The sequence below is a fragment of the Giraffa tippelskirchi genome, chromosome 4, assembly GCF_054371585.1.
Source record: "Giraffa tippelskirchi isolate mGirTip1 chromosome 4, T2T-mGirTip1v1.2.pri, whole genome shotgun sequence".
Lineage (NCBI taxonomy): Eukaryota > Metazoa > Chordata > Mammalia > Artiodactyla > Giraffidae > Giraffa > Giraffa tippelskirchi.
Genome location: NC_137278.1, coordinates 17,678,491 through 17,690,440, shown reverse-complemented (window position 1 = coordinate 17,690,440; position 11,950 = coordinate 17,678,491). Strand labels below are relative to the sequence as shown.

The window sequence follows — 11,950 nt, the reverse complement described above, 5'->3', positions numbered from 1 at the left end:
CTCCCTGGTCTTTTGGAGTGCATGGCTGTTAGGTCCAGCGTCTGAATGGTGCTTTTGTGAAGCATAGTGCCCAAGCTCAGCTCTGTACTGTGCGTTTTTGTAACCACAAGAAGTGGGTTTTCCAGATCCTGGGAGGATTTCAGTTTAATTTGTTGCATGAGCATCCTGGAAAAGTTTGCTTTTTCACAGTGCTTTAGAAATTGACAAACCAGATGGGTTATTGAGTCGCACCATCATCCCTTCGAGTCTGTGTGTCTGTGTGTGTGTGTATCTGTATCTATTTATAACCTATAGCCCAGCCTGACTCACACATATGCAAAACTTTGCTGTAAACTGGGTGAAAAATGACAGAAAAGAATCGGTGCTCTAAATTTGCCAGTCCCTGAAGAGTCTGCCTCAGTTAGCGTCTTGCCGTGTTTTGTAAACTCTTTTACCTTTACTTTAAGCCACAGGTAGTTCTGTCCACATAGCTAATGTTAAGGCAGATTCATTGACCACAGACGCGTGGGATGGTACCTGTGAGAATGGCCTTTCTATAGGAGAGACTGGAAAACAGATGCTGTCTCAGTTCTTACAGCTTTCATGATGCTGAGTGTTTAAGGATCAGCTCTCAAATTTGGGGAAACTTAAAATTCCTAACATCCATTTTCAATATTAACATGAAAACTTGTTTTTGTCTTATATTTTATTTATGTGAGTTTTACACAGCAGTCAGAATAAGTTTAATTGCCTAGCCAAATAATTTTAGAAACTTATTTGCTAAACTTCTTGAATTGAGAACTCTTTAGATCACCTGCATGCTATAGTTCTGAGTGAAATATATTTGTAATCATGATTTTTTTTCTTTACAAATACTAAGTATTAGAAAATAAGTACTCATTCTAAGTATTAGAATGAAATTAAATCCCGTATCCTTCTGGCTAAAATACTAAATTTAAAAGGTTTTAAGATTACATAATTTTTGGCTATACCAGGAATTCTCAGCCTGTTTAGAAGTATCCTAGGTTAAAAATCCCTGAATTCCTGGTTAACTCTTGAGTAAAATCAACACAGCTACCAGGAAAGGAGAATCAGAGGGCACTGTCCCCTCAACTTTATGGAGTGACATTGAGGGAATAAGCTGGTAAAAGAAAGGAGCCGTGAAATTAACTTCTTTACACTTGAGACTGAATATATCTAGGCTCCCTCACTGCTTGCCCTTCTGGAATTATGCTGACTCTTGGCAGAAGGGAAGGAACAGCCGATGGAAGTTTTTTGCTTGGGGTAGGGGTGAGGGGGTGACCAGCCTGGGTTGGCTACCTGAAATGATTGCATTTTTTATTTCCAGGTTCTGGTGCCCCTAACCCTTCCCTAACTCAGAATTCTAAGCATAGGCCATAATTTTGCAAATGAATTGGGAAACAAATTAACCTATAACAGAGCTTCCCCTTGGATGGTCTTTTAATGGCTCATCACTTCAGAGAGGTTGAGAATCCTTGGTTGAGACTGATTAACTAGTAGGTGAATTTAAAATCTTACATATCTTAAACCCTTTCATGCCTAGGAAGAAAATGCTGCCTTTGAGATAGATAGATCTTCCGAGGGATCCAGTTTAAGCTAAGGTATGTAAAAAATTAGTTTTCAAAGTCATCAGTTTTAAACCACCACTGAAACAGTACTTACCAAGAAGAGAATTAATATTCTCACCACTTTAAAAAGAATTAGGGTTAAAAGTAAGAAATAGCTAAAACAGTTGGTAGAAATCAACAACCACTGTCACTGACATGGTCAAACTCTTTTAAGTAGAATGGTAAAGTACAGCCTTGGTTAATACCATGCTGCTGTGCCCTGGTCTGGGGGTGAGAGGTTTCTTAAAAGGGCAGGAGCTCTTTGAACAGGTCTGGCTGGCTCTGTGGTGAGCTCTGAATCTCCAGTTACAGTGAGGCATTAGAAAATAAGGAGTTTATAGGAATAAATGGATCCGTCAAGAAAGGCAAACAATGATTTCCAGACTTTTAGTAGAACGACTCCCCAAAGTCAGTAAAACAGCACATGGTTTGACCTCACCGAAGTGAGAACCAACCGAAACTGGCCGAACTGTGAATTACAATGATACTGTACAATAAGGCAGTGGGACTGTCTTGAGGTCCACAGAATGTTCTGATAATGTCTATCAGGGTGATCAGCTTGTTGACAGAGACTACAGTTAGGCCCTTAGTTTCCTGAGGTTAATATGCTTTGTGTAATGTTACTTCCTGCCTGCCTACGCAGGAGACGTAAGAGATGCAGGTTTGATCCCTGGGTCGGGAAGATCCTCTGGAGAAGGGCATGGCAACCACTCCAGTATTCTTGCCTGAAGAATCCCATGGACAGAGGAGCCTGGCGGGCTACAGCCCATAGGGTTGCAAAGAGTTGGACACGACTGAAGTGACTTAGCACGTACAGTGTTTTTCACACCAGTGATGTATAATATGAGCCCTTTCTTAGTTTTGCCTGGATTTAACAAAACAAAACAATCTATCAAATGATTATTAGAACTTGAATAAAATTTTACTTTAAAAAAACATTGAACTCCATGCTCCTTGTTATTCAGATTGAGTTGCTTGAAATAAGATCATCTTAATTACCCACCTTCATTCTCTTAATTTTAACATGTGTTTTATACTTATTTGCCTCATTTTCTTTCAAGGCGACAGGGGCTCTAGATCTTAGTACCCTGCTCATAGACCATTCCTTCTGACAATTCGGTTACCTTCTCACAGTTGTTGGCTCCTCACCAAATACAAGGGGGTAAAGAAGAGACCACCTACTACTCTGATCCTGCTTCCGGTTGATAGAAGAAGAGAGATTTGTCACTTCTGCCAGTTTTCTTTGTTCCACATAGTTGTAAAATTTGAATTTATTTTAATGAAGTGTTTCTTTTAGAAAATTTTAGGTAAAAGCCTGAATGTATAGCAAAATGCATGTAAATAAACTCCTATATAACCTGACATTTCTTATATCATCTTCTTGGTCAAGTGTCTAATGAAAAGACTGTTATTTTCAAAATTACCATAGTCCCTGACACTTGGACTTTTTAGTTGTGTTTCAGAGAATTTATAGACTGTATATTGTTATACTCAATGCAAATTAAACTCTCTTTATTTTTAAAGAATTTATTTTCTTTTTGAGTTCTTTGTGTTTTTCCCCTCCATGTTTTACCTAAGTTCACTCTTTTTGTGTCTTTTTTTTTTTTTTTGGTTGTCATGTGTTCATCCATTTTACCATAAAACACTCCTTAGAGTATTAGAATGGGAAAGAACCTCAAGAATGCCTGGATTTCAGATGGCCAGGGGACACAGTCAGTACTTGATAAGGGAGTGAATAAGGAATCCCTGAACTAGGAGAGTTTGCCCACAAATCCTAAAAATACAGAATTTGAATGCCTTGAGACATTATGTTTATGCTGTAGTTCCTTACAGACCTTGCCTTCCCCTCCATTCAATACAATGAATGGTGTTGCCATTTTAACAATATTAAGTTCTCCCCCGCTTCCCTATCACCTTATACGCACCTGCTACCTGTCTGATCGTATAAACTTTTCTGTTTATGACTCTGGGAATCTTTCAGGACGTGGTATGCATTGCTAAAAACTCTCAGGGAAGAAGACCCACTGCCCATCTTGATGAATGCTGTCATGAAGTGCCGGGCTGTCTGCCCTATATGGATGTATTTTACAGTCCCCATGTGCCTTAGCCTTTCGTCTAGTCCTTTGTGGAGATGCCCATCTTATAAATTAATTACAGAATCAAATCGAAATGGTTCAGTGTGACATTTTACTTGTGGATACTGAAGATATTTTCATATATAACTTTGCAACAATGAGCATGTTTTCCCTGAGCCCAAGTTGCCCACGTCGTTACAGTGGGGGTAGAAAGCATCAAGACCATCCCTCCCCAAATCTGATACGTAGGCTTACCCTTTCTCCAGCTCAAATTTTCAATGTTCCCCACCCCCCTACCCCACCCCCACCAGTAGGGACAGTTGTTATTTTCATTGACCACTGCTCATTGCTGTCTCTCATTCCTTATCTCAGGCTCACCACTCTGATAAATTTGAACTAGAATATGTAAATTATACTGGGATTCTGCGCTGAATGTTTTGTATTTGAGTGGGCCATTATGTGTGGATTGAAAATTTCTTTATTAAGGTAGGCTAACCACTGTTCCAACCACCTCAAAATCTCATGGACTTAATACATTTGAGGTTTGTTGATTCTTCCTGTAACAGTTCAGTGTTACCTAAGTTGACAAAGATTCAGGAGCCCAGGCTTCCACCAGCTTCCAAGGCTGAATCCAGGGTCCTTTGCCCCATCTTCTGCGTTCTGTTGATAAAAGGGGAGGAGAGAGAGGCGAGGCCCACACATGGGAAGTTTGTATCATCCAGGTATGGAAGTGGTGTTTGCCCATTCCACTGGCCTTCCTAAGACCCCTGGTCATGCTGAACTGCAAGGGTGGCTGCAGAATTAGGTGAACCGTGTGCCCTGGAGGAGGAGCGAGTGTTTTGGGAGCTCATGGGCATCTTCCCACGTAGATACCTGACATGGATGTTCCAGATTCAACACTGCGACTCATCTTGTTTTCAACTTTAGTTGCAGTATTTTTTTTTTTTAAGGCATCTCTTAATTGTTGCTTTGTACGCAGTTTTCATGCTGGTAAGGAAGTCTATTAAAATCATAACACCTAACCTGGAAGATTATAGGATTTTAAGGGAAGGTAATTTTCAACTAGTTATTTCTATATATCTGAGGAACTTCGCAAGTTTCTAATATCGAGCAGGCTGCCCCTGCTTCCAGCTCAGGGACTGGGAGTTAAACAGAAGCTAAACTTCTGTTAGTAGGCACTCCCATCTGGGAAATGCAGCTCCTACACTTAGAAAGCAGTGCGAAAATAAGACTTCATGTCTACCATGTTGTTTTTAAACAAATTCATCTGCAATCTAACTCTGTTGTCCACATTCCAGTTTTTTTTTTTTTCTCCTATTGGTATTTCATCAATTTCAAGGTGCAGTTTTTCACACCTTGACTTTTCTGAAATATCTTCCATAACATCAATGGGAATATTGATGTTCCCATTTTTCCTTCAATGTTTCCTAAACTAATGACACATCCCACAGTTCATGGAGTCTTGTTTGGATTGATGAGACATGATATTATTTTATGCCGTGGTCACAGTGAGTTGTATCTTTAGCAATAGTAATGGACTAATGGTGGTTTATAGTCAACTGATGCCCCAAATTTAACATTTGATGTTGAATATTTGTTTTGTCAGTTATTCTATATTCATTTTGGATAATGTTATACATTTATTATAATTGAAAAGTTTACATTTATTGAACACATATGCCTCATATTGCTCTATAATCTCTATATGTATTAAGTAATTTAATCTCCACAACTTCATGAATTAATTACTATTATCCTCAGTTGACAAATGAAAAACTGAGTAATTTCCCAAGGTCATACAGCTTCTAAGTGGCAGAGCTAGGGTTCAAGCCCAGGCAGTGGACTTCAGAAGGCCCACTCTTATATTACATTTATCTGCACTGTTCTTTAGCTAATTGGGGATGAGTCAATTTTTACACATCTTTCAAGATACACTTCAACTGTAGCTTAATTTGCTGTACCATTACCATTGTCTACTTGTTTTAAAATAGGGTTTGGGGTTTAAGAAAAAGTCTTTAAAAAATCTATAGCCATGTAAATTACATATATAGGGAAAATTCTTTTTTTTTTAAACATCAAACATCTTTATTCCTACTAGTTATTTTGGAAAATGTTTAATTTTTGGTTAAAAATCTTTAACTTTTTTTTTTAACATGCTTTACCCCATTATCATTCATGGATTAGACCATCACATTAAAGTTGTACATAGTGCTGGATATATTAATTTTATTTGCAGTCTTGTTATATGGCTTTCATATAGTTGCCCTTCTATATGCCTATTGTCGGTATTCTGTGTTAGAATGCAATCTTAAATACCACTATATGTATTTTTCTTTATTATTAAAAGTACTAATACTTAATAAATGTTAATAGATAAGTAATATATATATTGCCTATCTAAAAAATCATTACTGCAGCAGTTTTTTTTTTTTTTTTTTTTTAATGATTCTGGTCACTGTCTCTCTAGAAAAAGAAAATAGCCAAAATGAGACTTTCTGTCTTTCTTAATGTCAGCTAGTCACTAAAGGCAAGAAACCGATAGACACATCAATAATAGTGGGTTGACAGTGGATTGAGGTGGTGGTGAGTGACAATTTAGTTTTATATAATTACCTGGCCTAATAATTTGAGTGCTTATTCAAGCCAGATACTGTTATAGGCAGTTCACATGGATTAACTCATTAAATCCTAACAAGTATATGCTGTCATTGTCCCCAGTTGTAGAGATAAGGAGACTGAAACACAGATGTTTAACTTTTACATGACAACAATGCATTAGATTTTTATAGCTGTTTCCTAAACTACTGACATCGTTATCTTAACTTTGAGAAAACTGAAGCTTTGGCAGTTTGAGACCCCTCCATCCCCCTGCCTCCAAGGTCACTCAGCTAGTAAACAGGACAAAGACCCCAGCCCTGGTTTTCTCACTCCAAACCTGATGATTGTTCCAGCCCACTCCATTTCTGCCAGTAGCCATCACTCTGTCTTCCATGGGTCTGCGGTGCTTCTGTTTCCCATATTCCATTGCTGTAGAAAATGTTAGTGGAGAGTGTTAAACACGCCTGTCTTCACACTGCAGGACGAGTCCTGGTTTTCCCAGGAAGCTCTTCTCCTTTCTCCGTCCTCTCCCCCTGAGCCCGGTAGCCTCAAAGCCAGCAGTAAAGGAGGCCAGCTCTGTAAGCTACCTGGGCCTTTAAATCCTTGCGTATCTTGAAACGAACCCTCTGTCTGGTTCCACTATCCTCATTGACTGGATCTCCTAAACTGATGCTGGGGGGCAGGGTGGGGAGTGTGTCAGAGTGTGCCTGTGCAATTGTGTATTTAAATGTGACCTTGCCAGACAGCTGACTTGATTAAGCCCATCACTTAATAGCATCAACGGGTATTTTTCCTTCAATGTTTCCTAAAAGTAATGAGACACTGACAGCTGAGGGAAACACTATCTGTGAGGTCTGTCCCTGGTGATGTACACAGTTGTAAGTCATTACTTTTCACTGCAGAATAGTATTCTATTATATGAATATGTATAACTTATTTATTTACCTTATTGGATACTGTGTTGTTTCCAATTTTCATTGCCAGGTTTGTATGACTGTGCATTATATGTCTCCTGTTGAACTTGTGCAAGAGTTGGGACTTTTTCTGACAAATTTCTGGATTTGAGTTATTTTTTAAAACTTGTACTTTTGTGATCACAAGAAAATCACAGGAAGAAAAGACTCTCTTGGTTTACTGAATCACTAAACCTCCCCAGGGACAGGTCTAATCGGGATTGCTGTGACAATCATGAAGCCTTACCTGAGGTCTCAGGGGCTGGGAGTGAGTGAACAAAAGAGACTGATAATGAATACAAGGGGCCTTGTATTTTGAGACGATGCAAGAAGGCAGCTGTGATGGCGGCCCTGACGCTGTGGATGTGATGGGGAGAATGTGCGTGTGCCCAGCACGCCCTAGAATTCCGACCTCCCATTCCTCTGTCACCAGCTGAATTTATACACTCAGATGTCGGCCGTCACTTCACGTGCTGCTTGTCTAAAACAAAGCTCAAGACCGTCCACCAGACCAACTCTCCCCGCTAGGTTTTCCTCCTTGTCATGGGTGCCATAATTATCTCCGTTACTCAGGCTCAGAATTGGAGTTGTCTTTGCCTCCGCTCTCTGCCACCCCCTCATCGCATCCATCACCAGGCTCTCAGGTCTCTGTAGTGTCTCTCCAGATCACCCCACTTGGGTCCCTCCACCTTGAATCCAGCCGCCTCCATCACCTGCCTCTCCCTCTCCCGCCTTCATTCCAGGCTGCACAGGATGCTGATGGAGCCTCCTAAAACAGAGTTCATTTCCTGCTTGGTGGTGGTGATGACTCCCGTCACTCAAAGTACCCAGTTTAAGCCATTTGAAATTTATTCCTGTGCAAATTGATTTCTAAGCTAAAGTTGTTCATTTCCCTAGTTTTTCCTGAATATTACAAGTGTCTTCAGGAAACTAAATTCACAGATGGTCCTTATTTTTGTGAGTTTGTTCTTATTTGCTCCCATGCCCAGGTGTGTGCTCTTTTCTTCCTCACATGCTGTTCCTTCTTGGCACAACATCGTCTCCTGAAATGTAATTGTCTGGGGTATCCATTAAAGCTTATCACAACCCAAGGGAGTGCCCATTTGTCACTGCCATATGCAAGGCACTGGGCCAAAGGTCAAACTTGAACTTGGTGTGTAGCAAGTTAATGGAATTTATGACTGTAAGAGTTGCCATAAGTTGAAAAATAACTGGCTCTCAAATATTTTAGAAAAATTTAATGAGTGATAAGTGATTAAGATGGTTATTGTATAACTTATGGAAGCACAAGAGTCTGGTGCTTAACAACATTCAGAGCATAAAGGTCTCCAAAGAGACCTTGAAAGATTCAAATGCCCTTAATTTGTAAATTAAAAATGAGATTCCGAATGTTTTCCAACATGTTGCAACTTGTTTTGACTTGCAGCAGCATTAATCTCAACATTGTCTAAATTAATCTTGTTCTAGCAGCCTTGAAAAATAGAAGAATGTATTATTATGCATTGACTTAAAAGGAATTATCATTATTCAGAGCAAAGAATAGCAAAGGTTATATGAAGTCAGTTTTTTATGTGAAAAATAAATACATAAAGAGTGATTTGATTGGAATGAAGTGACATCAAAAGTGAGCGTGTGGCCTTAAAAATTAAACAAGTTACAGATGATATTGATGATCAGAGTATTGGTTATTTACATGATCATAATAAAGATGAGTGCTGTGGCTCCAACATTGTGACAAGGGCTGGGAAAAGAGGTAACATTGGGAGCAAGTCATGTGTCCTGAAGGACAGACTGAACACAAGGTAAGACGTTAAAATCTGTACCATGACTCTGAATGACAAGTGGAGAAATCAAAGGCTTAGCATTTGTTCTGGTCTTTCAAAGGAAACTGGACGAAAATAGCGGGGATTTGAGTAAAACAGTAATTGGAGATGAAAGGTGGTGTTTTCTCTGTGACCCAGAAACAAAGCGTCAAAGTTTGCACTGGAAAATTACAACATTCCCAACATCCCCAAAAGCACACATGTCAAAATCGCAAATAGCAGGCCTGTTGCTTTGCCTGTCTGCCATCTGCAGGACATTCAGACGCGGAGGTCAAGAGACCATCCAGCTCATCACATGCACACACACACACGCATATGCACACACAAACATGTGCTGATGGCCCATGAGATGCACAGCAGAGTTGCACAGTCCATCCAGTTCATCACACACACGCACACGCACACGTGCTGACAACCCATAGGATGCTCAGCAGAGTTGCACAGTCGAGTCCATCCAGCTCATCACACACACACACACGCACACACACATGTGCTGATGGCCCACAGGATGCTCAGCAGATTTGCACTGTCAAGAGTCTCCAGCTTATCACACACACACACACACACACACACACACACACACACACACACGTGCTGACGGCCTACAGGATGCTCAGAGTTGCAGAGTCAAGAGCCAGTCCAGCTCAGCACACACACACATACACACATGCACACACACACGCACACATGCTGATGGCCCACAGGATGCTTAGCAGAGCTGCAGAGTCGACTCCATCCAGCCCATCACACACACATACACATGCTGATGGCCCACAGGATGCTCAGCAGAGTTGCACAGTCAAGTCCATCCAGCTCATCTCACACACACAGGTGTGCTGATGCCCCACAGGATGCTTAGCAGAGCTGCACAGAGTCTGAGGCCTCACCACATCAGGACCAGCTGAAAGGGGCTTTCGGAGAAATAGCTTCTCCCCAAAAGCTATTACCGGATTTATCAGTTAGTTCAGCCTTTCTCTGAGGAGGTTCAGTGGAAGGCTCTTTAGGTGAGGGCCTTAGCAGGTGTTACTCAAAAAACTGGATTTGTGGTCTCATTAGTCTTGAAAGTCCAATCCAAAAGGTTTTTGTTACATAATTTCTTAGACCTTTCAATGTGTGTTTTGAAACTCCAAGAAGAGAAAATGATGTGCCGCCACTTCCAAATATTGTTGTCGTTTAGTTGCTCAGTCGTGCCTGACTCTTCACTACCCCACAGACTGTAGCCTGCCAGGCTCCTCTGTCCATGGGATTCTCCAGGCTAGAATACTGGAGTGGGTTGCCATTTCCTTCTCCAGGGGATCTTCCTGATCCAGGGATCGAACCCATGTCTCTTGTGTCTCCTGCGTTGATAGGCGGATTCTTTGCCGCTGAGCCACCGGGGAAGACCCTTCAGAGTATATCCCACCGGCTTCTTGTCCCCCTGAGCAATGTCTAGGACACTATTCCATGCAACAGCCTGTAAAGGGCCTTGCTTCATTAAAGCCTTTCCTCCAAAGGACTTCTGGAAATATCAGTAAAGCAAATCGGCCATTGAGTACACTCAAAAAGCAATGATGTTCCTGTTTAAATGATCCCAGGAGGAGAGCCATCTGAGGCTGGTCCTCAGAGTGTAGGATGCTCGTTTGGCCAAGTCTAAGTCCTCGGGCTTTCTGTTAACTAGTTACTGACTTCATACCCGTCAGGGCAGGAAGAATGAACACATGCATCTCTCTTCTCCATCCTGATGAATCGACCTGCAAGGTCAGAGAGCTCAGGAAAGGAGATACTGTTATCTAGAAAGTCTGGGGAGGCATGAAGTGACTTAGAGAAGCGAGCTACATACCAGGTGCCTGCCAACAGGCCCCTAAAGAGGAGACTTGTGCGGGGCTTGCAAAGGCCCTTCAAGGCTCTGGGGGCACAGGGGCGCACCCTAAAGGCCGAACTGAAATGGGATGAAAAATGGATAGTGGGCTGTAGTCTTCTCAGGCGGATTAACGTCCCATTCTTTTGCTCCCTAGAACCGTTTGTAGCTGGTGATTTCCAGTTCTTTGCTACCAATAAAATGGAAGCTAGATGTAATCGAGTTGTCATGGGATAGAACACTAAAAATAAGGTTTGAGAGTGAATTGCTATGTAATTTCTAGCATATAACTTGGAAGAAGTTGATGTTCTATCAAAAGAGCACCCAATTCCATCTACGTCTCTATATGAGGTTTCTTGGCACTTAAATCTATTCCAGTAAAAACACCAGTATTAAAATTCATGCTGAACTCTGGCTTATTCTATACAAAAGTAACTTGCATCCATGGATTCTTAAAATAACTGAAAAACAGTCTTACCTATATCATTAAAAAATGTGTTTCCTATAAAACATTATGTTAATGCTTATAAAAATGTTAAAATGTTGAATGATTTGTGATAACTGGAAACAAAAATGTTTATAACTTAATATACATATGTGCATATATATATGTTCTTTTGCAGAAAGGCATAGGAGGATACTAAGTAAATGATTTTCAAATGCAAAGACACATTACAGTAGAATGAAATTTTGTGGGTGACGTGGGATAGTAACAATAGTTCAGGGAGAAAAGGAAACCATATGAAATTCTTGACTTCTAAAGAAGAAATGGCTCTTGTGCTTTAAATATGGGTGATCACTGCTATCAAATTGTGCTGATACACTTAAGAGAATAATGTAATGAGTTTGTGTGCAAATGTATTTTGCAGACATTTGAACTTATAACAAAAATTTTAGATGGCAACTGAAAACTATGTGAGTAGATAGATGGTTTTTCAAAATCCTTTAAGGAAGTTATCCAGAAAAGTATTTGGCGATTATAATTCTTTTTTATTTTTGTGGCAGCTGCATTTTATTTGAAAATCCACCCATTCTTGCTAACATATATTTTAAAATT

At 40.4% G+C, this 11,950-nt stretch overlaps 1 protein-coding gene across 26 annotated transcripts in view; it reads left to right on the top strand.

Annotated features, from left to right (window-relative positions):
- Positions 1-3,133, top strand: part of KIDINS220 (kinase D interacting substrate 220) — a 97,904-nt gene extending 94,771 nt beyond the window's left edge. For 17 of the 26 annotated variants that reach the window (XM_081483434.1, XM_081483420.1, XM_081483421.1 and 14 more), the window contains 2 exons: positions 1,544-1,601; positions 2,669-3,133. In XM_081483434.1, coding sequence (XP_081339560.1) covers positions 1,544-1,600 — 57 coding nt within the window. In that variant the 3' untranslated portion in view covers position 1,601; positions 2,669-3,133. The remainder of the gene's footprint in view (positions 1-1,543; positions 1,602-2,668) is intronic. The other 9 variants (XM_081483431.1, XM_081483444.1, XM_081483425.1 and 6 more) reach the window with 1 other exon arrangement.
- Positions 3,134-11,950: the final 8,817 nt, after the last annotated feature.